At 43.0% G+C, this 25,271-nt stretch overlaps 1 protein-coding gene across 3 annotated transcripts in view; it reads left to right on the forward strand.

Moving 5' to 3' along the window:
• The first annotated feature begins 3,910 nt into the window (after positions 1 to 3,910).
• Positions 3,911 to 25,271, forward strand: part of CPXM2 (carboxypeptidase X, M14 family member 2) — a 104,065-nt gene continuing 82,704 nt past the window's right edge. The window contains exons 1-3 of one of the 3 annotated variants that reach the window (XM_074959203.1): positions 3,911 to 4,137; positions 5,304 to 5,465; positions 13,523 to 13,624. In XM_074959203.1, the coding sequence (XP_074815304.1) occupies positions 13,573 to 13,624 (52 nt within the window). In that variant the 5' untranslated portion in view covers positions 3,911 to 4,137; positions 5,304 to 5,465; positions 13,523 to 13,572. Of the gene's footprint in view, positions 4,138 to 4,855; positions 4,896 to 4,966; positions 5,466 to 13,522; positions 13,625 to 25,271 lie in introns of those variants that run through there. The other 2 variants (XM_074959202.1, XM_074959201.1) reach the window with 2 other exon arrangements.

The raw sequence follows: 25,271 nt of genomic DNA on the forward strand, positions 1-25,271 counted from the left end.
CCTAATTTGCATAGGCAAGTACTGTGATGTTTGCACTTACTAATGGACAGTTAAATACATACATATATATATATATATGTACACACACACACACCCCACTGTGAAGGTGTCAGGGTTCCCTCCCCACTCTGAACTCTGGAGTACAGATATGGGAACCCGCATGAAAGCTCCCCTAAGCTTATTTCTACTAGCTTAGGTTAAAAATTTCCCCAAGGCACAAATCCTTTCCTTGTCCTTGGATGTATTGCTGCTATCACCAAATGATTTAGACAAAGATTCAGGAAAAGGACCACTTGAAGTTCCTATTTTCCCAAAATATCCCTCCAGGCCCCTTCACCCCCTGTCCTACGGGAGCTTGAGAATAATATACCAGCCAATTGCCTTTAATAAATGTACAGACCAGACTCTTTATTTTTAGGACACTGAAAATCAATCAGGTTCTTAAAAGAAGAACTTTATTATAAAGAAAAAAGTAAAAGAAGCACCTCTGTAAAATCAGGATGGTAGGTAATTTTACAGGACGATAAAAAGATTTAAAACACAGAGGATTCCCCTCTAGCTCAACTTCAAAGTTACAAAAATGGGAATAAACCTCCCTCTTAGCATAGGGAAAATTCACAAGCTAAACCAAAAGATAATCTAATGCCTTTCCTTGCCTCTACTTACAATTTTTGTAATCTTAGATGCTCATTTCAGGTAGGTTTTTAGGAGATGTTTTTTTCCTGCCTGGTCCCTCTCTCATCCAGAGAGAGAACAAATAAAGAGAGCACACACAAAACCTCCCCCCACAGATTTGAAAGTATCTTCTTTCCTTATTGGTCCTTTTGGTCAGGTGCCAACCAGGTTATTTGAGTTTCTTAACCCTTACAGGTAAAGGAGGGATTCTATGCTACTCTTAGCTGTATGTTTATGACAGAAGGGCACTGTGGTAAACCGTAAGGTAGGTAGATATAGATGTGTATGTGCAAATTGAGTATTTGTATACACAAACATGGTATTTGCATGTACAAATTAGGTGCATACAATTGAACACATGCAATTACATGCACTCAGCTTTGAAATTCAGGTCCTCTTTCAAATTTACACATTGTAATACATATTTGGTGAATTAATAAATCAGTAAACTTATGTTGTAGTAAAATAGTTTTTAAATAAGAAAAGGGTGCTCCATGATGTGAGGGGGAAGCTAATGTACTGAAATGTACACCTTTCAAGCTGTTAAATGCTACTAATGTAAAATTCCAAAAATTCTATTATCCAGGTCTTTAATAGACCCTTGACTCCAAATATTGAGAAAATACTCCCATCTTGTTATGTTTGGAAGTGTAAATTCACTCCAGTTTTTACATACAGTAAAAGTATCTTTTTTTTTTTTGTCCACTGCAGTGATTAAATAATTGCAGTTCAGACTTATTTAGTTAGTGAAATAATGAGGCCCTTATTGCTGACACGGAAAAAACAATTAAAATTGTCCCTACTGTACAACAACTGAAAGTGTCCCTATTTCTGTTCTGTATTAGATTTATGGACACCTCTGAAACTTCTACAAGAAAGGTTAGGAAATTCATAGTGGTAAAATTATGCACATTTTCTGTGACTAAAGATCTGCACCAACTGATGTGTAGGCCCAAGGGAATAGAGTAGTAGATACACTAGAAATGGAAAACAAGGTAAGAACATCTGTGAAATCAGTCAGGAGTAAGAGGGATATCCAGATGTTGATCATCCTTTGGATACAAAAGGTGTTATTAAGAAGGATAATCAGGAATTACTATGTAAATTTCCATTTTCAAACCCTCCAAGTACAGCGGTGTTAGCTCCCACAACCTGCCCTCTTATCATAATGGCTTTAGGGACAAACAGATTGGTTAAAAAAATACATCCTGTGACAAGCTGGTTAAATATTTTTGCCTCAAAACTTTTATGTGATGGACAATGCCTTTTCAGTGAAATGAAGCAATTTCAATTGCTTCCAATTTATATTTCACTTAAACACATGAAAACTCAAACCTGAAAAACTTTTGGGTTTTGGCAACTAAAAGCCACATTTTTTGGATGAAAACAATTGGTTTTCAGACTTTTTTTCCTCTGAAAACATAAAAATTTTCAAATAGAATTATTATTTTCAAAATGAATGAAAATTATTTTTGTTTAATTTCTGTTGACTTTTTTTTTTCTTTTTTGGGGGTAAATAATTTCCTACCAGCTCTAACTCTGTGTGCAGCAGAAGTGAGGATCACAGCTGTTGTCAAGAAATTGCTGAGGGAGGAGAATAAGAAAACTAGGGTGATGATTAAGTTTAAAGTAGTGGATAAAAAGTGTAAGGATCCACTTAAGTCTCAGTGGATAGATCTGGAAAGCAAACTTATAAATGTTTATGGGTGCTGAGATGTGAAGTTTTGCTTTAATCCACAACAACATTGTGCAGAAGACCTACAATTGAATTATGTTTGATATGAATAACCTTTCTCTCTCATATATAGTAGTAGAGAGTGCGTGTGTGGAGAGTTTAAAGGTGAAAGGACCTGATGAAGGACTTGAAATCTGTGGAGGATATTTTGATATTTTTGCTTGATCTTCAGTTGCTTCTGTCCTGGAGCAATTCTTGTGTCCTACTCCTAAGTGAGGCTTAGAGAACCCCAAGCTTAATATGATTCCTTTTCCTCAGTGTGTACCAAGATTTGAGTGACCTGTCAAGGGTTACACACTTCCTGCATTGCATGGTACCCAGCTTCATGGGGGCCCCCTGAGAGCTGTGGTCTATGGGAGAACTGGGGACAAGGCTGGGCCAGGATGGGAAGGAGCAGAAGTGGGGCAGTGGGACTATAGATTTACTTTCCTTACTTAAGATTATCTCCAACAACTCTCCTTCTGCAAATCTTTCACTTTCTTGCCTTTGTGTTGCTATGTAAAACACCAGTGTAGAGAAAGTGCACAAAATTAAGAAAATGGGAAGGAAAGTACAGATCGACATCAACACCTGTTTTTTATCCACCCCATGCAACCAAATAAAATGCCTTAGGACAAAAAGGAGATCATGCAGACACATTTTCCTTTGTCCACTGCTTCATATAAAACAATGTTAATTGTACTTTATAATCAAACCACAGAAACAGTCATTTTTCTTTGATCTAGGTGCATAGGACATAGTCTCTCTCTCAAGGTGGAGACGTACATTTATACAGTGACTGGAAGGCAAATGCTTGTTGTCAATTTTACTTTTTGTCAAATAAATGGAGTCCAGGATCAACTGTGTATATGAGGACTGAAGTCACTGCAACTTGCAAGTGTAAGCCAGGGCCTGAGTGAGCTCTCCCCTGCCATCTAGTGATGATCTGAGGGAAGAGACTTCAGGAGCAGTGTGTATATTTGCATAGAATGGTGGTGTAGCTGTGTCAGACCCAGGATATTAGAGACAAGGTGGGTGAGGTAATACCTTTTATTGGAAGTTGGTGAGAGAGACAAGCTTTCAAGCTACACAGAACTCTTCCTTGGGACCCGTAGTAGGAAGAGCTGCTTTGCCAAAGTGTTCAATTTTGGCTGCTTTGGGTTAAAATTCACTATAGTATTGAATGCAGGGGTGATTAAATGTTGCTATCCTTATTGTGTACGTGAAGAGCAGCAGAACTGTACTGAGCATGTTCTGATTGAAGGCTCACTGTAAAATTAACCTCACTTGCTAAATAGGGGGGGAGCAGTGCCAAATCCAAGGGAAAGTGAGGGGGATGGGAAGGTCTCTGTTTAATAAGTCATAGACACCATTTGACCCTCCCCTCTCCAATGTTTAAATACAGAACTGATCAAACTCAGTTGAGAGTCCTTGGTTCTGTTCACTCATTCCTAGAGCTCAAACCACTGATGAGACTTAGACCTGGCGTCAGGTGTGGGGACAGCGCTGTAGTGAAAGACAACGCAGAGGCTGCATTAGCAGCAAGGTTGCCTGCTACCCAGTGAAATCACTCAGAGCTGAGATCATTAAGAACTGGACTAAGTGGTGGAACCTCAGATCATGGCATTACAGAGGCGGCAGCAAGCAATGACAGATATAACGACGGGAGCAGCGGCAACCAGCAGCAGACATAGCAGAGAGTGGCCAACAGAGGCAGAGGAACAGCGAGCGGCAGCAGAATGGCGGTGGTGAGTGGTGGAAGACTGACAAGTAGAGGCAGGGATTCCTGAGAGCAGCAGAGGCATTGCTCCATGTTCCTCCCTTCCCCCTTTCAGGGTGGGAGGTGATCTGATGTGAATGCACCCTTGAGTTCCAGGACTTGGCTGACCTCGGACAACAGAGAGTGGGGTGCAGTGGAGGGAAAGGGGAGTGGCATGTTAAAGGGACATTCATCCATCAGACTTTCACACTGAAAGGTGGGAAACCGAGGCAAAAGTCACTGCCCCATATACTGTGGAGAGGGTGTTTGTTTATGGTTTACATTCTTTTGAATAATTTGTTTCAGTATTTTCCCAAATTAATTCTGGGTTCCTTCTTCCTTTTAATAAAACTTTTTTCTTTTGTTATATGCAGACTTGGGGCGTGCGAGTGGGGAAGTATTGCCTCTTAGATGTGCCCAGGGGTAGTGTTTAGTTTTCCCAGATTACTGGGTAGGGGCTCGAACCAGGTCTGTTTCTCATTGTTAAGAGGAACCCCTAGATATTGAATCTGGCCCCCATTGCTGCCAACACCACCTTGCAGAAGCGTTAACAAGCCAAGCCATTGAGCTGAAAACTGTGTCTTGTAACCCTTGTTTTTGAAGGGAAAGAAAGAGAGGGAAACAGAAAGCAAGAAAGAAAGCAAGACAGAGTGTTCTGGAGAGTCACACCTGCCAAGTGCTGGCAGAGCAGAGCGCTCTCTCTCTCTCTCTCTCTTCCCCCTGTGTGTCTGTATATGTGTCTGGCTGGTGAGTCCTATGATCACATGCACCTCGGGCTCCTGCCTCCCTCCCTCCTCAGCCCTCTCTCTCTCACTGCACTACTTGCAACTTTTGCAAACTAGTCTAAGCAGAAGCACTTATCACAGACCGGACTCTTTATCCCTCCACAAGTCCTGGAATTCACCAGTGACCAAGGCTTGCTGTTTTTCCTATCTGCTGAATAAGGACCTGGGACTCATAGTGGAGCTTTTGTGCTGCTTTAAAAAAAAATGATTCCCCTTAGCAGGAAAGGCTCCTGTTCGTCTCAGCTCTGTCTTGCTCTCTGTGCCTTTGGGTTAGCACTGCTTGGGGATTTATCCCAGGCTTTGCCTGTGGAGGATCAGGATTATTACCTGCAGGAGATTATAAACAGGGATCATTATTATTCCTATCCAGGTCCCGATGAGGAATTTTCCCCTTTCACAGAGCAGCCTGGACAGGAAGAAACAGCCCCCGTTGCAGAGGCAGAGGAGTCCCCAAGGTTCAGACCGGGCAAGAAAGAGTTAAAACAGAAGAAAGGCAACAAAAAAGAAAAATCCATTCTCGAGATTCCACCAGGTAACTTTCCACCTCTTTCTCCAAACTTTAAGAGCTCTGCTGAGTCTCACACTGACTCTGACTTTTAACATAAATTAATACTCTAATACTGATAGTAATAATAATAAATGTGCTGGTGATGATGACATATACTAACTTCTAACACCAAGCTTTTCAGCTCTTTGGAAATCTCACATGCACTTTTACCCTTTCCCTCTCACCTGTCACATTAAGAACTTTCAAAAATACTGCATTTCATTAATCAAATGAGACTCCAGCTGGTGCATGAACTTCCCTTCTTATCATATTTCACATTTGGCTGCTTGCTGAAACTACATTTTTGCAATCAAATGAAGAGAGACTCACTCCATGGTAAGATCTGTTTGTCTGTCTTATGGTGATTTCCTATTGTACCCCTGGTCATTTTAACTCTAAATGTTCTTCACCTTTGAACAGGTGAATCACTGTCAGATTTCACTTTAAAGCCCTCCCATGGAAGAAATGTAAACAGGGATTTTCCTTCAGAGAGATCAGTTACTAGGGGGATTAATTTTAATTATTAGGAGGTACTAATACATAATTTCATAAATAAATGAAAAGGCAGCCATATCGTCCATCACTTCAGTTATTACATGTAATGTCTTTGGCTGAGAGAAGACAAGCTATTGGAAACCTACACATTACTATCGTTCCCAAAACTCTGGTCAGTAAGCACAGTAGAGTGGTTTCTATTTTGACACAGTTACACTAAGGTGGCTCGGCAATTTATTCTACAGGCATTCTCTGATTGCATTTGTCTTGTTTAATTTCTTTGGAGGAAATTCGAAATCTAAATTATTTCACGAAGTAAGCAACTGTCTTATAAAATTAAGGGCCAAAGCCCTCACTCAGGCAAAACTCCCATTGGCTTCAGTAGGAATTTTGTATCCTTAAATACTATGGGATATGGCACAAAATTTTCAAATTAAAGACACCCACATCACAGCAAATTGGAGAGAGAAGGTTTTCAGAGTGGCATTAACTCTTCCCAGTTGCATATAGGTGATATTAAATTAAGGGTTGCAGTTTGATTTTTACCAGTTAGTTACTTTCTGATCAAGAAAAAATTGAAAACAGCTTTTTATAAGTTATGCCCCAAATTACCATTTCTGCAGTGTTGAAAATTGTTAGAGGGCCAGCAGATCTTAGCTGCAGGTACAGCCCACGGCAGAGGACCCTAGTGGCATAGAGTCTGCCTGGGTGAGGGTAGCAGTGGTACAAGAAACTTATAGCCTGGTGCTCCACTGGGGATCAGCAGCTAGACAGAAAGTTCAAAAGCAGATGGCACTGGCAGGGTATCTCTGGGATGTGCTGATTCAGCTTATCTGATAGTGCATGCACTGTCTTTCCTCCCATTTTCTGTGGGGGGCGGGAGGCAGGAGGGTTCCCCCTGAGGTGCAATGGCCCCTGTTTGTGTACAGGGTTCAGTTCACAGCTCTCCGGACATCAGCAGGTATGTAAGAAGCCCCACATATGTACAGCCACATTATCCCCTTTGATCCAAATGGGTGTCTAGAAACTTTGCATGCTTGCACTTGTAGAATTTACTGAAAAGTCTTCCCTTGGTGAAGTTTGGTGAGGAGGTGATAGGCAGCTCATAACACTAAATCAGTTGATTCGCCAAGAGCTAGCGCTCAGGTGATCTAGCAAGTCCTGAGCCATCTCCATGGAGGCTCTGTAGCTCCATACTGCCTCCAAGCTCCCTGTTGGCTTTCCCCCAACTTTCCTAGCAGCACAGCTGCAAACATACTCCAGAAAGCCCAGCATCACTCAGGAGCTCTGTCGCAGAGGCAGGGTTAGAATTTGATTCTCTTCTCTTCCTGCAATCTCCTTCCTCATTCACACACTTTCCAACTTCTGCAACAAATGAGGACAGAGTCCTACAGATAGCAACCCCCTTTACACCACACTGATTCATTCCCAGGACAGGTCCCTCCTGTGGGGTTAATAAGGTAGGGGTCCTGTGGAAAACAAATAGTATGTGATCATGTAATTAAAGACTCTCGTAATGCATATTCACAAGGGGACTGAATTAATGGCTGTAACAGGGTCGCTTGTCCCTTTAAGGGCCAGAGGCCTGGGCCCCTCCAATCCCAGTTACTAAGGAGTCACATCTGAATGGGGATCAGCTGATAAAGAGTACAAGGAAGGGGGGCAGAGGGTCTGAGTAAGCTGAAGAAACTTCAGAGAAAGGAAGGAATGGCAGGGTCTGCCGGAGACAGAAGGCCTGGCAGTAGACTTAGGAGCAGAGACTAAGGTCAGAAGGGTAACTGCTTAATGTTTTCATTTAGAAAATAAATAAAGCCCTGCAGAAGGGCCTGCAAGAGTGATCTGTTGTGAGTTTAGTTGGGGAGCCCTGGAGAGGGGTGAGATTGATGAAAAGGGGTCTGCAGAGCGACCTCATGCCACAAGGGTGCGTTTCCTAACTTTTGAGCACTTGGTGTCCCAACTTTAATGTTCTTTTAATATAGTTTTTCTTTGTAATTTCCTAGGTTTTTTAAAAAAGCAAACTGTAAAAACAGAAATTCCATGCTATGGCATTGCATTGATATCCACATGATTCATCAGGTGGGCTGGAGCCTTTAGATCTACCACACAGACTTCTGCCACTTGAACTAAGGGAGTAACTGGCAGCAGTATTAGGTGGTCATCTTCTATGTGGACCAGTACTAGAGGGGGATATGAGATACATTCCACACACATTTGTTGACAGCAGAGGAATGGTGAGAATTGGAAATGTTGGTGCCCTTGTCCCCTCCATGCTGTCCTTGTGCCATTCTTGTTCCTCCCTCCAGTTTCTCATCCTAGTGTCCACCCCCTCATCCCTGGCTCCTCCCAATACCCATCCCCTCACCTAGCCAATCTCAGTCTCCTCATTCCAGTTTCTCTCTCCTTGACCAGCCAGTCTCAGCTCCGTGACTAAGTCCCAGTCTCTCTGCCCCCACAAGCTCCCAGTCTCGGTATCCCCATGCTGGTCCCAGTTGTTCCCAATCTCCTCTCCTCCCAGGCCTCCTCTTCCAGTCTCCATCTCTCATTCTTACCTCCCTGGTTCCCAGTCTTCCACCTCCAAATTCCTTGTCCCAACCCTACCCGCTTCCTCCCATATCCAGCTCCTGTTTCTTCTGCATTTCAGTCAGATGGCTTCCTCCTCCTCGCTACCTGGGCAATGAGAGCACGAGGGACAATTTCCTTGTCCTTGGTTCTGATGATTGGTGCCACGCAGCCTGAAGTAATTACAGGGAAAGTCCTGCTCAGCCCTTTCAGCCCTGGACTGGACCATGTTCAGTGCAGAGAAATTGAGCTGCCAACCTCTAAGAAGTCTCTGCTGAGCATGTGTGAATTGAAATTTTTCAAAGACTTCTAGCATAGCCATATTTGGGCATTTTTTTCAGGGTGACAACAAAGGGCACATCCCCGACACCCGCGTGGCTCTCTGACAAATTTCAAGTCCCTGCTCCAAAGCATGGAGGCTCTAGGACATCTTAAATAAATTTGTCATAAGATTTTTTTTTTTTTTAACATGGGGAGAAAACACATTTTCCTCTTACTCATGCTCTGGAATGTCTGAAACATTTCAACTGAAACTACCCAAAATAATTCAGCCTAAGGCAGACACCCAACATGTTGAATCTCAACCTGAACGCCTAAGGACTGGCAAAGTTATAAGCAACTGAAGAAAGGGATCTTATACTGGGAAGTATTGTAGAACCTTAACGATAGATGGCACTAGCTGCTCTGTCTGTAATCTACACAAAATAACTATCCGAGGCTCTATAGTGTGATCCAGCAATTATGTAGGTTAAATCTAAAACACCATCCAGTGCAGTGCTACATGGATTAGTACCATTAAAATAAATTAAAGCTGTTGGTTTTCAGCACCTCTGAAAACCAAGTCACTTACATAAGTGCCAAAATATAAATGTAGGTGCCTAGAATTGCACACCCAATTTTGAAAAATTGGCCTTATAAAGCTACAGATCATGCTGAGCTCATGATTGATTGGTGCTTAACTAATAATTATGAATCTAACTGTAAATAGGTGTGGAGGTGTGTGTAAGTATGTATGTATTTATATATTTACATATATGAACAAACACTTTTACGTTGAATAGTGATTAAATCAATGGACATACAGTAAACAAAATGCTCCTTTTTTGTGAAGCTTAGTGGAAGCAGGGGCATGCTGGATTAATTATATGGTGTAGCAAACAATAGACTGGGTCTTGGCTGGAATAAAGAAAGGCAGAGGAATGGGAACGTGCGATCTGCCCTGTGGCTGGGCAGCTGGTAGTGATCAGTGCTAACTTTGAATTAAAGTTGGACTAAAATCATAACTGTGTAAAGGCTACAGCAAATTGCATATGACATGTACTTGATTAATTTAAGCTAATTACTGTTGATGGCTTGAATGCAGCTGGTTTACATTGTGAAGTATTAATATAAGTACAAATTCATTTCCATTCAAGGCAATGGGCAAGTCTCCCATTGACTTTAGGTGGGCAAACCCAGGATTATGCTGTGGATTTATTTTTTATTAAAGCAGTATTTGCGAGCACTTGAGTTACATAACAATACATCAATCTCATCCTGCCCTTTGCCTCCCTTATGACTCTTATAAATTCAGCTGTACCATGTAATCCTTGGAAAGTAAAAGGTTGGATTGACAGATCCCATCACAAGTGGATTTGTATTTTCTAATCCATTCTTGCTTATTTATGACCTGATCCAAAGCCCACTGAAAGCAACTAGTCTCATCGGCTTCAGTGGATTCTATTCTATATCTGTTCTTACACCACATCGTGGCTGTAATATCTGAGCATCTTCCAGTAATGCATTAAGCAACATGACTACATAACTCTCATTTGTTCTTCTCTCGTCCTCTCTCCAGGGGTACAAATGTGTAGTGGAGTGTCTTGTTTTGGTAGTTTTTTAAATAAATATTCACATTGCTATGTGTGTGTTAGGGGAGGCAAGTCAAAAAAGCATGGCTTGCACTTGAATAGAAAGGTGATGCGGTTTGTGATGGTCTTTAGTTCCTGAGGGAATTTATTCCAAAGTCTCGGATCAGCCCCGAAGAGAGTGTTGACTCCTGCACAGACAAGCTTTACCTTTATTTACCTTCCTTTGTGCCAGAGGGGTGTAGTTATTGATCACAGTCTTCAACTCAGAGTTTCATTTGGTTTTTTAGATATGTTCAAAGCACTCCATAGCCTGGGACAAGTATAAGGACTGAGACCTTGAACTTGATTTGAAATTGATTGATTTGATTGATTCAATCAAAATTGATTTGAAATCAGTGTAGAGAGTAGAGAACAAGTCTGAAGTTCTTGCGGTAGCCTGTGTTGCTGAGGAGATGCTCTGCAGCGTTCTGTACCAATTGGAGTTTCCTAGGTGCTGAAGGCTTCATGCCCAGGTATACTGCAGTGCTGTAGTTCAGCCAAGAAGTGAAGGCATGAATAACTGAGGTCAGGCCATCATCTGCCAGGATGGGACAGTCTCCTAGCCAACAAGAGATGATAGAAAGCATTACTCACAGATGTTGCTTTGTGAGAACTTAGCATCAGTGAGGAATCCAAGAGTATTCCTTGATCATGAACTGAATTGACCAAATGTGGATAAGTACCTTCAACCAAAGAAAAATGCGCTGTAGCTGCAAACTCCTCCAAATGCTTCCCTCTGCCCACCAGCATCACCACTGTCTTGCTTGTATTCAGCTTCAGCCAGCTGTTGGGTGTGTTCCTTCAGAAAGGATTCAACCCGTTTTAGCACATTACCTTGGATAACAGCTCTATATCCAAACTGATCTGAGGTGAGAAAAGGACCTTTTAAAAAAAAATCAAGATTTCATTTAATAGACTGGAGAGAGATAAGCATGAGACTATTCTGGAATGCTGGTAGGTGGATTATGATTTGCTCCAGTTTATTCATTATGTCAATGTACTACTTTTTGGAAGGAAATAAGAGAGGATTTGCATGCATGATGGATTGAATTTTAACAGTTTGGCAGCAATATCCAGTAGCCCAGATTAAAAATTCAACCTGATCTTTTTAGTTGTGATTGGTCAGATAAATCACATGCTATTGTTTCTGTTCTCTGATTGGATGAGTGTAACTCTAAGGTTTGGGAGGAGGACTTCAAGAAGCCATGTGAACTTTGATTCTCTCAGCAAGAGGTAGCAATTTATGGTGAGGGAGCAAGATATAAGCAGCATTAGGTGATTTGTATAAAAAGTGAAGAACATAGGCGCTGACTCCATGGGTCTGCCAGGGTTGGAACACCCACATAAAAAAATTAGTGGGTGCTTAGCACCACTGGCAGCCAGTGCCCCCCTCCCAGTGCTTCCCGGCAGCCCCGCCAATCAACTCCTCCCGTTCCCTCCCAGTGCATCCTGCCCGCTGAGATCAGCTGTTCTGTGGCATGCAGCAGGTGCTGGGGGGCAGGGAAAGGAGCAGGGATGGGGCACGCTTGGAGGAGGGGGTGGAACTGGGTGGGAAGAGGACGGGTGGGAGTGGAGCAGGGGTGGGAAGAGGTGGGGTGGGCATGAAGGCTTGGGGGAAGGGGGTGGGTGGGGGCAGGGCACCCCTGTGGCCCGGAGGAAGCTGGTGCCTGTAGTGAAGAAGTCTTTTTCCTTTGTGGGATACACAGGCACACAGGGGTGCCACAAGGAGGGCAGGGGCAGAGCGGGATGAAGCCCCCGTTCACTGCCAACACATTCGGTAAAATTTTGTCCTCCAGCTGGGAATTCAGCTGCTGCTGCAGCCTCCGAGGCAGTGCAGTGCCAAGCTGGTAGGTGGTCTCCCCATGCCCCTGGAGAACAGTGGGGGAGGGAGCTCAGGCTGCTACTGGTGCCAGCTGGCTAGGGTGGTGCTGCCACTAGGTCTCTGTGCATTCTGCCTGGGGGGGCAGAGGGGATGCTGAGGACTCGGAGCTGGTTCTGGGGATGCTGGTTCTGCGGATTGGAGGGCGGGGGGGGGGGGGGGAAATGGCATTATCACTGCCAGACCCTTTTTTACTGTGCAGCCTGCCCAGGCCCCACTCAAGAGCCCAAGCTCTGCTGCTGTCGCCTAACAACATCTGAGGAGGCACGGCTTGGCGCCAGGCTGGCTCAGTCCCAGGCATCTGGCCAGATTGAAAGGCCCAGACTGGCCACCACAGGGTGCTAGCGCAGCGTGGGGGCATGAATCAGAAAAACAACAACCCCAGCCAACAATTCAACTTTGTGACTCAGGATCAGATCTGGTAAGGCCCATTCCCCCTGCCCCGCCCTTGACCCACCCAATTCTAGCCCTTTATCTCTCCCCCAGGGGCATCTACCCCAATCTCCTCCGTTTGCCAGGATCTCCTCCCCCCAAACCCTCCGATCCCACTCTGCCCCTCCCGCAAATACAAATTACCTCTATGCAAACCCAACCAAACATACTATTCATTCTCCTGGCAGGAATAAACTGCATGGAGATGAGAAGGGTTGTGCATGGAGGACACTGCAACAAATCAGAATATAGGTGCAGAACAGTGTTGCTTTTGTGCTCACCAGCTTTGGGAGCATTCTTGCCTTGGGTTAGAATATTGGTGGTGGTCTGTGAAGATGTTGGATCACTGCAGATTAAATATACTCACCCCTTTTAAGGTCTGATCCAACTCCATTAAAGTCCAGGGGAGTCTTTCTGTTCACTTCAGTAGGTGTTGGATGGGGCCCTTATATGTTTGATCAAATGATGAGGAGGATTGAGCAATAAACTGTCACTGGAGCATGTGTAGACATTAAAAAATGAATTCCATTTGTGCAAGAAAGAAATGCATATCTGGTTCCTTCATACTGCAGCAAAGAAAAGGACACTTCTGATTCCTTGCACCCATATTTCTATAGTTCTCATACCTGGGAAAAGAATAACAGGATATTCTAAACATCTGCTGCATTGGAAGGATTGGAATGCCATCATACAGAAGCAAACTGTTTTATTCACTGTGTAGTTAGCCTTTGTTAAATACACTTGACAGTGGACAAAAAGTAAAACTTGTTTTTCTTTTCATCCTACAGCTAAAAATGGCAACAAGAAAGGTGAGAAAAACAAGAAAGCGAATGAGAAGATGCCAGATGGTGGCTATGAAAGTCGAAGGGGCTATGAAGTCTTCAGAGAAAGTATGTGTAGAGTTTCTAAAGTACCTTTTGGAATTCTTGGTTTAGCTGCTACTCTCTCCAGTCACATTTAAATTAAATTACAAATGATATTGAAGATATTGCTGTGAAATGTCTAGATGCTGCGCTGGTTATGAAATGGCATGCTGAAATAACCTATGTTAGCACAGCATGCGCGAAAAGATGGAGACAAGGAACCACACCGTGTTAGTGTGGGATGAAGTGAGCTACAATGTAAGGTAAGGAGCCTAATTCTCATTTCCATTAAGGCCTCTTTTAACACCACTCCGGCAGTAAAAGGGCCCTTACAGTAAGTATCCCTCTTTGGAGTGATGTTTAATGGCACCTTAGTGTAAATGCGAATGATGCCCAAGATATTTTTATAATTTATAAAAGAACAAGTTATATTTTCATTTAAAACTAAGAGTTTGATGCTTTAAGAATGGTGCTAGATTAAGAACTGTCTCTCCAGAACAGCAACAGTGAAAAATTTCCCATTCTGCCGTACCAATATGCCTTAAATCTGATGTGGAGATCTCACCTCAACGTATGTAAGACTGGAACAGCCAAATGCTAATTGTGAGTGTGGTTTCTGTATTATGGATGTTTGTCCACTGTGACCTGAACTGATATTCCAGTTGATTTAATGAAAGCTAGCAAACTCCAGCAGGCTGTCATGATTTGCAGTTATTACAGACCTCAGGTGGAATTGAATCAATGATCTAGCAGAGAAAGGCTTTTATAATATCTTGAGAAATCCAGCCTTCCTTATATTTATGGGAATTTACAGCATGGGCATACTATGAACTTCTATTACTAGCATGGAGATTCAGATCAGCACTGGGAGTAACATGCATCTGATCTCTGCTCCTGCCTCCCAGAGTCCTAAGGTGTTTTTAAAAAGTTGCGGGTTTTTTTTTTCTTTCAGTTTTTAAAATATTTTCACATGTAGGTGTATGAACCTAAATTTCTCTCTCAGTATGTCTATTCAGTAGCTTCTCATTCATGGAGATGGAAAATATTGCATTCCTAGTGAATAGTTGCCGATTTAATTAGGTTTCCAATATTTCGTTTGGCCCTGAAGAAGGGTCCTGGAGGGAGTCTACAGGTCCTTTGCTCCTCAACCTCATTTCTTTTACCTCCTTGTATATGCTTCAGGAAACAAAACAATCTTCCTCCTTGAGTCCATTCCCCTTGATTTCTATGGAAGTTACGCTTGAGTAGGGAGTGTTGGGCTAGGCCAAGTATCTCCTGCCTCTAACGCACTGAGTTTTACTGTAAACCATCTGAGTGCATGACTCACTACAGTGTGCTGGGAAATGACACTCGTTGGAATGTGAACATTTGAAAACCAACTAGTTCATGCTTTTCCAACAATTATATTTATGTTCACCTCTTCAGAGAGAGCCTATATTATGCTGACAGTTTTACAGCCTTGCTTTACTGTCAGTGTCTTCCTAAAACATCCGTCAATTAAGGGAAAAAGTTCAAAATATACTAAAAAATGTAGATGTGCCTTAACCACAAATGTCAGATCCGGATTGTGAACCTCTCTCCCCACACCCACTTTTGAATGGTGGATTGAGATTATCCCATAAAAGTGAGGGACGGCATCTACAAAGCTCAAACCTGGATCCAGGATCAGATTCGAAACCTCCAAAAGATTTGACTCAGGCCTATCATTCTTTGTAAACTGTATTGTAAGCCTACCCTTATGGAAATCGAAATGGATTTACTGGGACACTGCAGTTAACAACTCCAGCACGCAAATGGAGCTTGAATTCTCAGCCCTTTCTTTCTTTTCATAATTGATAGATAATGTAAAATGTTACCAGGGACAAATAGAATGATAGTTGACATCCACTCAGCAAGCTGGCATGAGCACTGTGTTCTGAAGTACAGACTCAGCTCTGTTCGCCCTTGAAATTAAAAAAACAAAACAAAAGCAAAACCCTTTTCTTGTGTTCTTTACATTTTTTTTATGCTCCAAGCCAAAGTTTCATTTAGAAGCTCTCTGTGCCAAAAATATAACATTACTTAAGCAAACTGTTCTGAATGTTGGAATATCCAGAAGAGACTCAGACAACTCATAGGTCAGTCATCCCAGCATGGTGAAGCTCAATCTTAAATTGCGTTCCAGACAATCCCAGTGGTGCTCTACTGGTGCAGCAGCCTTCAATCTGCTGGAGCCAGTCACAGGAGGTTCACCCAAGTCTAGGGAATCATCTGGAGATGTAAAGCCAAAGTAGCAGCTCTTATCCCACCCACGTTCCCTGGTGCTGGTGAATTGGGTGTGGCCAGGGGAACGGGAGAGTAGCCAGGGCTTCCCTCTGTCCTGATGATTCCTGGCTGTCTAATGGACCCTGGGGACTTTTGGTAGCAAGGAGACCGGTCCAGTGCATCGTCAGCCTAAGCTCTGGGGAACAAGGATTTAAAGCCACTTACGAAGACAACCTCCACCTCTCCTCCAGTTGCTCTGTATGCTCCTTGACAGCAGGTAAGGATTCCAGCCTCACACTCTTCCACATCCCTCATTTGAAGGGTGAGATTCTTACTGCTGCTCCAGAGTAGATAGACTAGAGTGGTGTAAAGGGCTCTAAAATCGTGATTTCATCTGGTGGGAGGATTTCTACAGCTCAGGTATTGTGGAAGCCAGCTGTAAGGCTGCCTTGCAAGGACCCCCTGCAACCCTGACATAAGGGGTAGAAAGAGGCATGATGGAGATGAAAAGGGTATGTCAAGGGCAGAATCACAGCACATGGTACTGCAAGGATTCTAGGCAGTACTGTGACCTGTAGGGCAGCCCAAGGAGGATAAGGTGAATTTGACAGACCCCTGCAGCATAAAACTTGCAGGCCAGGGTGAGGGGAGGCTAAGGCAACTTTATACCAACATTGTGCTTTCCTGATCCCGGGAACTTTCCCTGAGTTCTTTGCTACCCATTCACACAGGGAGAGCAGCACCAAATGGTCAGCTTTTCTGGCACTGCAATGTCATTCCTAGAAGTGGTGGCAATGACAGAAATTGGCATTAAAATTTACCAAAGGAGACAGCAGCATCCCAGTATTGCAAGGGCAAAAATATCTTCCCTACCATATAGTACATGAGCTATGTTGATGGGAAGTTCATAATCAGAAATACCAAAGCCTTGGTTTGTTTTAAGAGAGAGCTGGACAAATTTATGGATGCAATTAGATGATGGGGTTATTTGTGATGGTAGGGGCCAGGACTCAACAGATCTGGGGCTTCACTTATGTTCCAAAAAGCTCAGGATTTCAGCTGAACACCTGCAGTGGTCAGGAAGGAATTTCCCCCCTAATGTATTCTGGGATTTTTTTGTCTCCTTCCTCTGAAGCACCAGGGGTGGTCACAGCTGGAGATGGACATTGGATGGGGTCGGGGTGCAGGGCTCTGAGGTGGCACTGAACATTCTCTTGGTTGCGTGGCTCCCATACTTAGTGTCTAACTGATCGCCATATGTGGGGTTGGGAAGGAATTTTCCCCTAGGTCAAAATGGCAGTGACTTTGAGGGGCGGGGGAGGTTGCCTTCCTCTGCAGAGTGTGGATGCAGGTCACTTGCCAGGATTTTCTGTCTATATTGCACTTAATTATTTCCCTGCCAATGTGGGGGACCTTGGGCACAGGGCCACCTTGGTCCCTCCTAATCTCTGCCTATGGCTCATAACAGTCTAGTTTCCTGTGGACTGTAATACGTCGGGCTAATTTTGGTTGTTGGGTTTAGTGTGTGTGTGCTGGGTGGTGTTGGTGGCCTGTGATATACAGGAGGTGATACCAGAGGATCTGGTGGTCCCTTCTGGCCTTAGAGTCTGACTCTTTGTGCCCCTCCTTTCTCTTTCCTGCTTCTCTGAAAGTTACTAAAAATGGTGGTAACTCTTTATGTAAGCAAAACCAACAACGGAATATCAAGAATATTTGAGGGTAAGTTGACATATTCGTAAAATATGGGAATATTGTAGCACTGAAAGCTTCCAACATTCCCTTTTACTTATAAATTGCCGCAGCTATGTCAAGTTTGCTTCTGGTGTACTTATTCCCTAAAATGTGTTGTTTGTGGGGTGTAACTGGTCAGGCAAGTCATAGGGCATATTTTTTGCTTCCTGACTGGAGGACTGAAAGTTGAAAACAAAAAAAGGAGACTAGTGAATTGTGACTAATGCACTTTCCGTAGGAATTTTCTGCAAGATAATCTTTTGTATTGGAATTCATTCAACGTTCAGGACCTGAGACCCTTTCCACAAGTAAATTGGCACTTATGCGTCGGTGTTTGTGAACAACAAATAAAACCCCACAAAGTACAGCAGAGTAGTCTCAGTAAGCTTACTTACAGAAATACTCACAAATCCGCTCTAGGCATTTAGCAGTATTTTAGGATTATGCAGTTAAAAGGAAAAATGATGCTTAAATGTCCTTTGTGTCCACTTTCCAAATCAGCCTAAGTAATGGCCCTTTATATTGTCTGTGCACAGTTCTGCGAATGGATCTGAATTCTTTGGTATTGCCAAATAAGCTGTAGCAGTCTTCCATGTAACTTTCTGAATGCTAGTCAAAAAGCAGTCATTTACTGGGGAAGAAGGAAGCTACGCGGCTCTTTCAAAGAGAACAACACAAACTTTTTCAAAGCACAGCAAAAAATGTTAGCAGCAGAGTCCTCACTAAACTGAAGGGTAGTTTTGTGGTTATAACACCACCCAGCCCCTTAAAAATGCAGAGATAAAATAGCACAATATCCATCCTACATGTGCTCATTGCTCACTTTTATTCCCTGATTCGGAGTCAGATTTCTTCCCCCTCCACATCTGAGTTAGAGAGCATTTGTTCATGTTAGACAAGCCCTTGTAGTGTATTACAGAATGGGCCAGATTAGGCCTTCAGGCAGCAATAAAAGAGCTAGAAGGACAGAACTAGGCATTTGGGGTGTAGAGAGTAGAAAATGACAAGCGTTAGTCAGAGGGCCAGAGGCTGACAGCTCCAGTTTCTACCTGTATGGAGGGAGGAGGCTCTTGTCCCTGGAATGATGACACAGGCACAAGCTCCGTAACAGCAGAACATGTGTTTATTGCTGGGAGAGGGGACAGAGGCAGCTCCCTTCCTCTGGCCAGTACTGCAGAACCCCCAAAACACCTTTGCTTTTCCATGGCCAGAAAGCCCCCCTTCATCTCCTGGGTCAGCGGTTCTTTTCCTCCTGGAGGAGTCACACCCTTTAGAGGCTGTGTGGGATAAAATGTGGAGCTCCATTAAGACCATGTAAATGGGCACTGCTGCCACTCTGCTGTGGCCTGCCTTAGTTTCCCCCTGGATGAGGTAGCAATAAAGTCCCAAGTAACAGCTTGGTCAAGGAGAAGCCAAACACTCCACTTTACAGCAGTATCTCTCTCTTTAATAAAGCCTTTTGAGAGGAGCGCTTATACACCAGCTTTTACCCCAGAGTGCAGATAAACCAACTCCCTTAACAAAAATCTGTCACAGGTAGGCTGGGCATCTGACTCTCCTTAGAGGACCAGCCCTGCGGTAGGTTAAAGTCATTAGCAAGAAGATTTTGACCCTAATTAGGAGCCTGGAATAGAGATGGGAGAACCTCCCTGTTCAGACATTTGGATTGGATAAGTGCCTAAGCGTTGAAATGTTCATCTGAACCTTGTGTGAACTATTGGAACTTTTTAGGTCTGCAAAACTGAGCCGGGAGCTTCATAAGAACAGGCTTCCTTGCAGGATTTCCAGTGCTTTGTTCTGATAGAGGGTTGCCACATCTGAGATGCAGAAAAGCTGACCACTGACCAGTCCCACACCACAGATGTGAAGGTGCCCCCCTACCAGGGCTGGTTCCAGCTTTTTTGCCACCCCAAGCAGTGAAGGAGGGGAATAAAAACAAAACAAGACTGGTTGAGCTGCCGCCGAAGTGCCGCCCCTTTCTATTGGCCGCCCCAGGCACCTGCTTCCTTCGCTGGTGCCTGGAGCCAGCCCTGCCCCCTACCGTCTCCTCCCACAACTACCTTCCTCACCCAGCTTTTTACCCCTCTTTGATAGTGAGCCTTAGGTCTGTCCCAGTCCCCAGTGCCAAGAGAAGCCACGGCAGTTTCAGCAGGTTGAGGGCCCGACACACAAAGCAGGACTGCACTCCTAGCCATGTTATTTGCACAGTAGTTATAAGATTCCTGCATGGCAACGTGTGCATGCAGGGTATAGGGAATGTTGGTTCCAGGTAGGAAAAAAGCCCAGCACACTAAATCTTTTCACCCACAGCCAGCAAGGCAGTACAAAAACTGGCCAGGCCAATTAAGAACCAACCAAGTGGCAACCCTATGATCAGCTTGGAACTGCTGAGAGCACTGCCTTTCTTGCAGTATTTTGGCATTTCTGTAACCAGAAAGCTCAGAGGATTGTGAAAATGATGACTAATAATTTAAAATACATTAAGTGAACTTTTAAAACCATGAAACCTAGGTGTTAGCTTGAATTGGGAACAAAAATTCTTATTTAACCTGAATGGCCTCCCCCTTTTCTAGATTGAAGCCAGATAGCCAGGGGGAGGGGAAGTGCGTAATGGATGAAATAATTAAGCATGGGAGGCAGTTGAAATCGAAGTGCTATCTGTACAGTGAGCAGCTGTTTGAAACCCAAAGTACCTCAGAAAGATTGTCAAGGGCTGCCATGAGAAGCAAAACTAGTGAGATGTGGGAACAAGAAGGCCTGGATATAGTGTGCTGGTAAGTTTACTTAGCTCTTAAAAAAAGCATGCCCTTTCCAGGGGTGGATTACGGCATAAATGAATGGTGTGAATGGTCTGGGCTCCATACTCAGATGTCTTCATCAATGGTGTATTTTCCAGTGGAATTCCTATGCCGTTCATGGTTTTGATTTCTCCAGCAGTAATCCCCAGTCCCTGCCAGCAGACTAGTTTCCAAAAGAACCCCCTCCCACTTTCCTCCTCTCCAGAAATACTCTTCCAGAAATACTGCTGAGCCAAACTGGGGCCTTCATTTCTTGGTTTGGGCCATGTTTCATTTTAATTGATCTATGGCTTAGGTTTCCTCAAACTCTTAACATTCTAATTATTTCTTGCACTGTTACTTTTCCTCTTACTTCTAACTTCTTCAACGTTCTTTACATTTTTCTGGAATTAGATAAATTACAAGTCTGGAATTAGATAAATTGCAGTCATACGAATCTTCTCTGAATGCACTGTGTGGGTAATAGCTCTCCACATGAAGAGTGTGTGTTTTTATTCAGGCCTCTCATTATCCAATATGAAATAGTAATAGCAGATTTCTTTTTAAAATCTGTACTTATTACAGTGTCAGACAAATCTAACCTTTATATTATTGAAACTTAGGGAAGAAGTTTTTATTTTTAAAAGCTATTTTAAGAAGAGTTGGACTGATTTTAGGTATTTCCTGTAACCAGCTCTGTATATAGGTCAAGTATTTAAGCTAACCTGTCTTCTAGAGAGTTAGAAGTCATTGTCAGAGGACTGTCAGGCTCGGTGCAGGAGAGGAATAGAGGGGAACTAAGGCTTATGCATAATCATGGGCAGAACTTCATGTAAATAAACCCATCTAACCTTGAATTTAAAGTTGGTCTCTCTTCCCCCTGCTGGCCAGAAGAAGTTACTGCTGATTCAGGAAGAGAGAAACTGGAAGGGGCTGGTATATGCACCCTTCTTACCCGTTGTGACAAGGTGGAGGGCTGTATTCCCTGGCTGACTGTTTTATTTGTATTCTCTCAGCCCTGGGTCAGTTCTGTATTAGAGTTTGTCCCCCTGGCCCCAGGTTCTTTCTGCTTCCTATGAGTGGGGAAAACTTTGATAGGCTTTATGGTTAGCAGCATGTTCTCAAGCAAGAATTTGTAAGTGGCAAGGAGTGGGAGGGATGGCTCAAAAGTGAAGTGTTAAAAGTTGCACTTGTAGTGTTGACTTGGCCATGTTGCACATACGAAATATTTTCTGTTCCTGTTTTCCTTTGTAAATGCAAACTTTAATATATGCCATAAAAATATCAGAGAGACAATGTGGTTGAGTTAAGCTGGAGATACCTGAACTCATCATTCTGGATATAAAAGAGATTTATAACCTTGCATGAACTTAAGACAGATCATTTCCTGTGTCTGCTCCATGCTTAATAGTTTAATGTTTTCTTTCTGCTGCAATGTGTTGTTTTAAACTGCTATCATTCTCTATCCATCAACTGGTTCACCATGTGGCATGGTAATTCAGTACCTCCCCATGCTCCTCTGCCAATGTGCCTCAATCTTGACTGGAGGAGATACTGTTAGAGGTGATCGGACAGTTCAGGTTCCATATTCAGTCAGCCTTTGGATTCTGATTATCTTATGGGGCAATCAGTGCACCTTGTGATGCTTGTTTTTGTATTGTACTAAGCACTGAACTGAGACTATAGATTCATTTCATATTATCAGCCAGAGGCATCAGATGTGCACTAGCGAATTTCAGATGCTACTAATCAATGTTAAATTAAACCAATGACCTATAGGCAAAAGACTCTGTATGCCATTACCAGTCAACAGAACCATCTAGTTTCCATTCAGGGTCAGATTTTTGTTTCTCACATTTGTTCTGCCATATCCTAATTGGCAGAGACGTTCTGGACATGTGACAAAAATGCCTCACATGAACCTATTTTGCTCTCTTCAAAGGTTTTCAGACCTCAGACTGCTGCTTCTAAGGATGGCAGTGCATCTGCTTCAGTATCCTCTCCAGCATATGTTTCATATGAAGAAGTTCAAATTGGCCATAGCCCAGACCCTAGATTGATTGATTGAAATATGGGTGGTATGCAGATCTCTTTAAATAACATTGATCAGAAAATGGAGTCACTTTTGGTTCTGGCTCAGCTTTGCAGTCAAGTGTGACAGATGTAGAAAATACTTCCTCACCAACAAGGGTGCCTGTATTGATGCTTATGAAGGTTAATGATTCTTTGCCACTAAATAGGATCCCATTTAAAATCAAAATCCTGGGCTGTATCCTTAAGCAGTGTAAATCACCGAAATCAATAGAGCTATGATAATTTACACCACTTGCAGATCTGATCCATGTATATGTGGCCATGAGAGTTACTGTAGTCTCACGTATGCAGTGCCAATCACTCTGCAACCTGCAATGGAGGAGGGTAGGGTCTCTTCCGTGTGATTCCCCCATGGGGATACTCAGTGCTTAGCCTGGTGTTCAGGCTGTGCTCTTGATGGAAGAATCTAAGCAAAACCCCATAAAGCTGGCCACAGCTCTTTATAGATGTTATATATGTCACATTTAGTCAAGTGGAGAAGAAGCATTCTTTCAGTCAAAAATATGGGACTCTCAAATGAAATTCTCCTTATTGTGTCTGGCACAGGTGAAGACTAATGGGAGCAGTTTAAGAAAGGAAACTAAGGCTGCTTTTTGGCAGCAGTCACACAGAAAAAGTTTGGATGAAGGGGAAATGATTCCATATTTCTAGTGATTGGGATGTTGGCTACCTAATTAAGAAACAGTTTACAGTTTTTGTGCTATGTCAATTTTCTGCGGCAGCACAGACTTTGTACTTAAGCCTTCATAATGATATCAGGCTGGGCAGATTTGTTCTTTTATTTTTCACATAGTCTGATAAAGTATTGTTCTTTCAGTCAGGACCGCAATTTCGCAATAGAAGTATGTAATAAACCTTACTTGGTTGTTGATTGAATGATGGAAATTGTGTGCTGTCTTGCACTGGAGCATGGCTACACTGGAAAGTTGTCCCAATTTAACTATACCAGTATAGTTAAAGCAATACAACCCTCCTAGTGTGGATGCAGTTGTATCCATATAAAGTTGCACTATATTGATATAACTATTCCCCTGTGAGAAGGGGAAGAAATATACTGGTATAAAGTCACCCTTTTATGGGTAGAAGTGCATCCACACACTGATGCTTTTACTGGTATAACTATTTGGTAAACTTATATCAGTAAAATATGTAAGCATAGATCAGGCTATAATCATTCAGTGGTTGTTGTTTGGGTTAGCTGTCAAAAGACTGAAAGTCTTCGTTTAACTGTATCCTTGACAATATGCTCCCTGTTCCTTTTCCATTTTCATCCTTTGTCTTTGGGCCCAGAGTAATATCTAATGGCCCAGAGTACTATCTTATTGTCCCAGAGTAATATCTAATGTATCAGTAATCTTCTTAGTTCATGTTCTTCTACTTAATTGCATGGGCAAGGTTGAGATGTCTTTTATGTTGTAACTACTGTTTGTGGCCTCTCTGTGGAATCTTTTTGGCCCTGCGCTATATTTCAAGGTTTTGATATTTTTAAGATACTTTAGACACATGCATATTCAAGAAGTATGCTTTTCCACTGGTAGTTTTTGTCAAACACCCAGCCCTTGTGAGAGTGGTTTGCCTCTGTTTTTTATCTGAAATGCTTGGCTAAGTATGTTTGTTTGAATTTGCAAGAGAAGACTAATTCTTGTTTTTGACTACTGTGTTTAGTTTGGCTGCTTTACTTGGAATCATGCATTCTGTTCATCCTTGTGCCTTAAACTAATATCGGATGAAAATGTTTTCAATTAATGGCTCACAAGTCAGCCTCACTTGCACTTAATTTTGAACTCATTATAATCATTATTACTTTAATGGTTTTAATCTCTAGCAGTTAAAGGGAAGAGATCTGTTTCAGAGAGATACCAAATACACTGCAGTGTTCTTTTGTAGAAAATGGGGTGGGTTCCTCAGTCAATCTGGCTTGCGTATAAACGGGGATTATTTTTCTTTCCTCAATGGCACAGCACAACAGCAGTATCTCTGGGAGACATTTTGTCTCTGACAGGCACAGTTTGTTTCCAGGAGCCCTTTGGAAGCACAGCTACTGCAATGTTTTTGTGGAAGGTTGCAGTGCGCATTCCCTCCCGCAGAGGGCAAGCTCTAATGATAAGTGCAGATGGAGTTCAAGCCATGGACACTCTCCATGCCATGAGAAGACTAGCACCACTCTGGAGGTGTAGTTCTTGAGCATTCTGCATGCTACAACTGCAATTAGGTCCATCCGTGCAGGCAAAAGTGAGGGAGGCTCCTTGTGCCCATTACCCTTGTGCTTTACCCAGGCACAATCCGACCCAAAGGCATTTTTGTGATTGTTGACTGGTGACAGTCTGCCATATGGCACTTCCATACTGTCTATGCCATAAATGACATAACTTCGTAGGCAAGATGTTTGTCAGCAGCAGCGGGCTCAGAAATTCCAGTTTATAATGTAGGCAAGCCAAGGTGGATGAGGTAATATCTTTTATTGAACCAACATTGCTTCTTGCTTCCTGGGCAAATGCAAGAAACAAAGATATTACCTCACCCACCTTGGCTTTCTAATATCTTGGGACCAGCACAGTTACAACACCACTGCCTGCAACAGTTTATAAAGCTGTATGCTGTCTGAAGATTATCTGAAGCTCCTGAGTCAGAAAACATAGAAAGGAAATCTTCTAAAACCAGGCTTTCTGGGAAAATCTGCTTTCAGCTCTGCAAGAAACACCGAAAGATCCCAGTGCTAAATGTTATTTTGGCATTTCCAGAACCGACTGCAACCTGCAAGTGCTAAGGTGCATAAACATGACAGTCTATAAATAAGTGGACTTTTCTGAATCTAAAAAAATGTTTGG

Source organism: Natator depressus, chromosome 7 (genome assembly GCF_965152275.1).
Source record: "Natator depressus isolate rNatDep1 chromosome 7, rNatDep2.hap1, whole genome shotgun sequence".
Lineage (NCBI taxonomy): Eukaryota > Metazoa > Chordata > Testudines > Cheloniidae > Natator > Natator depressus.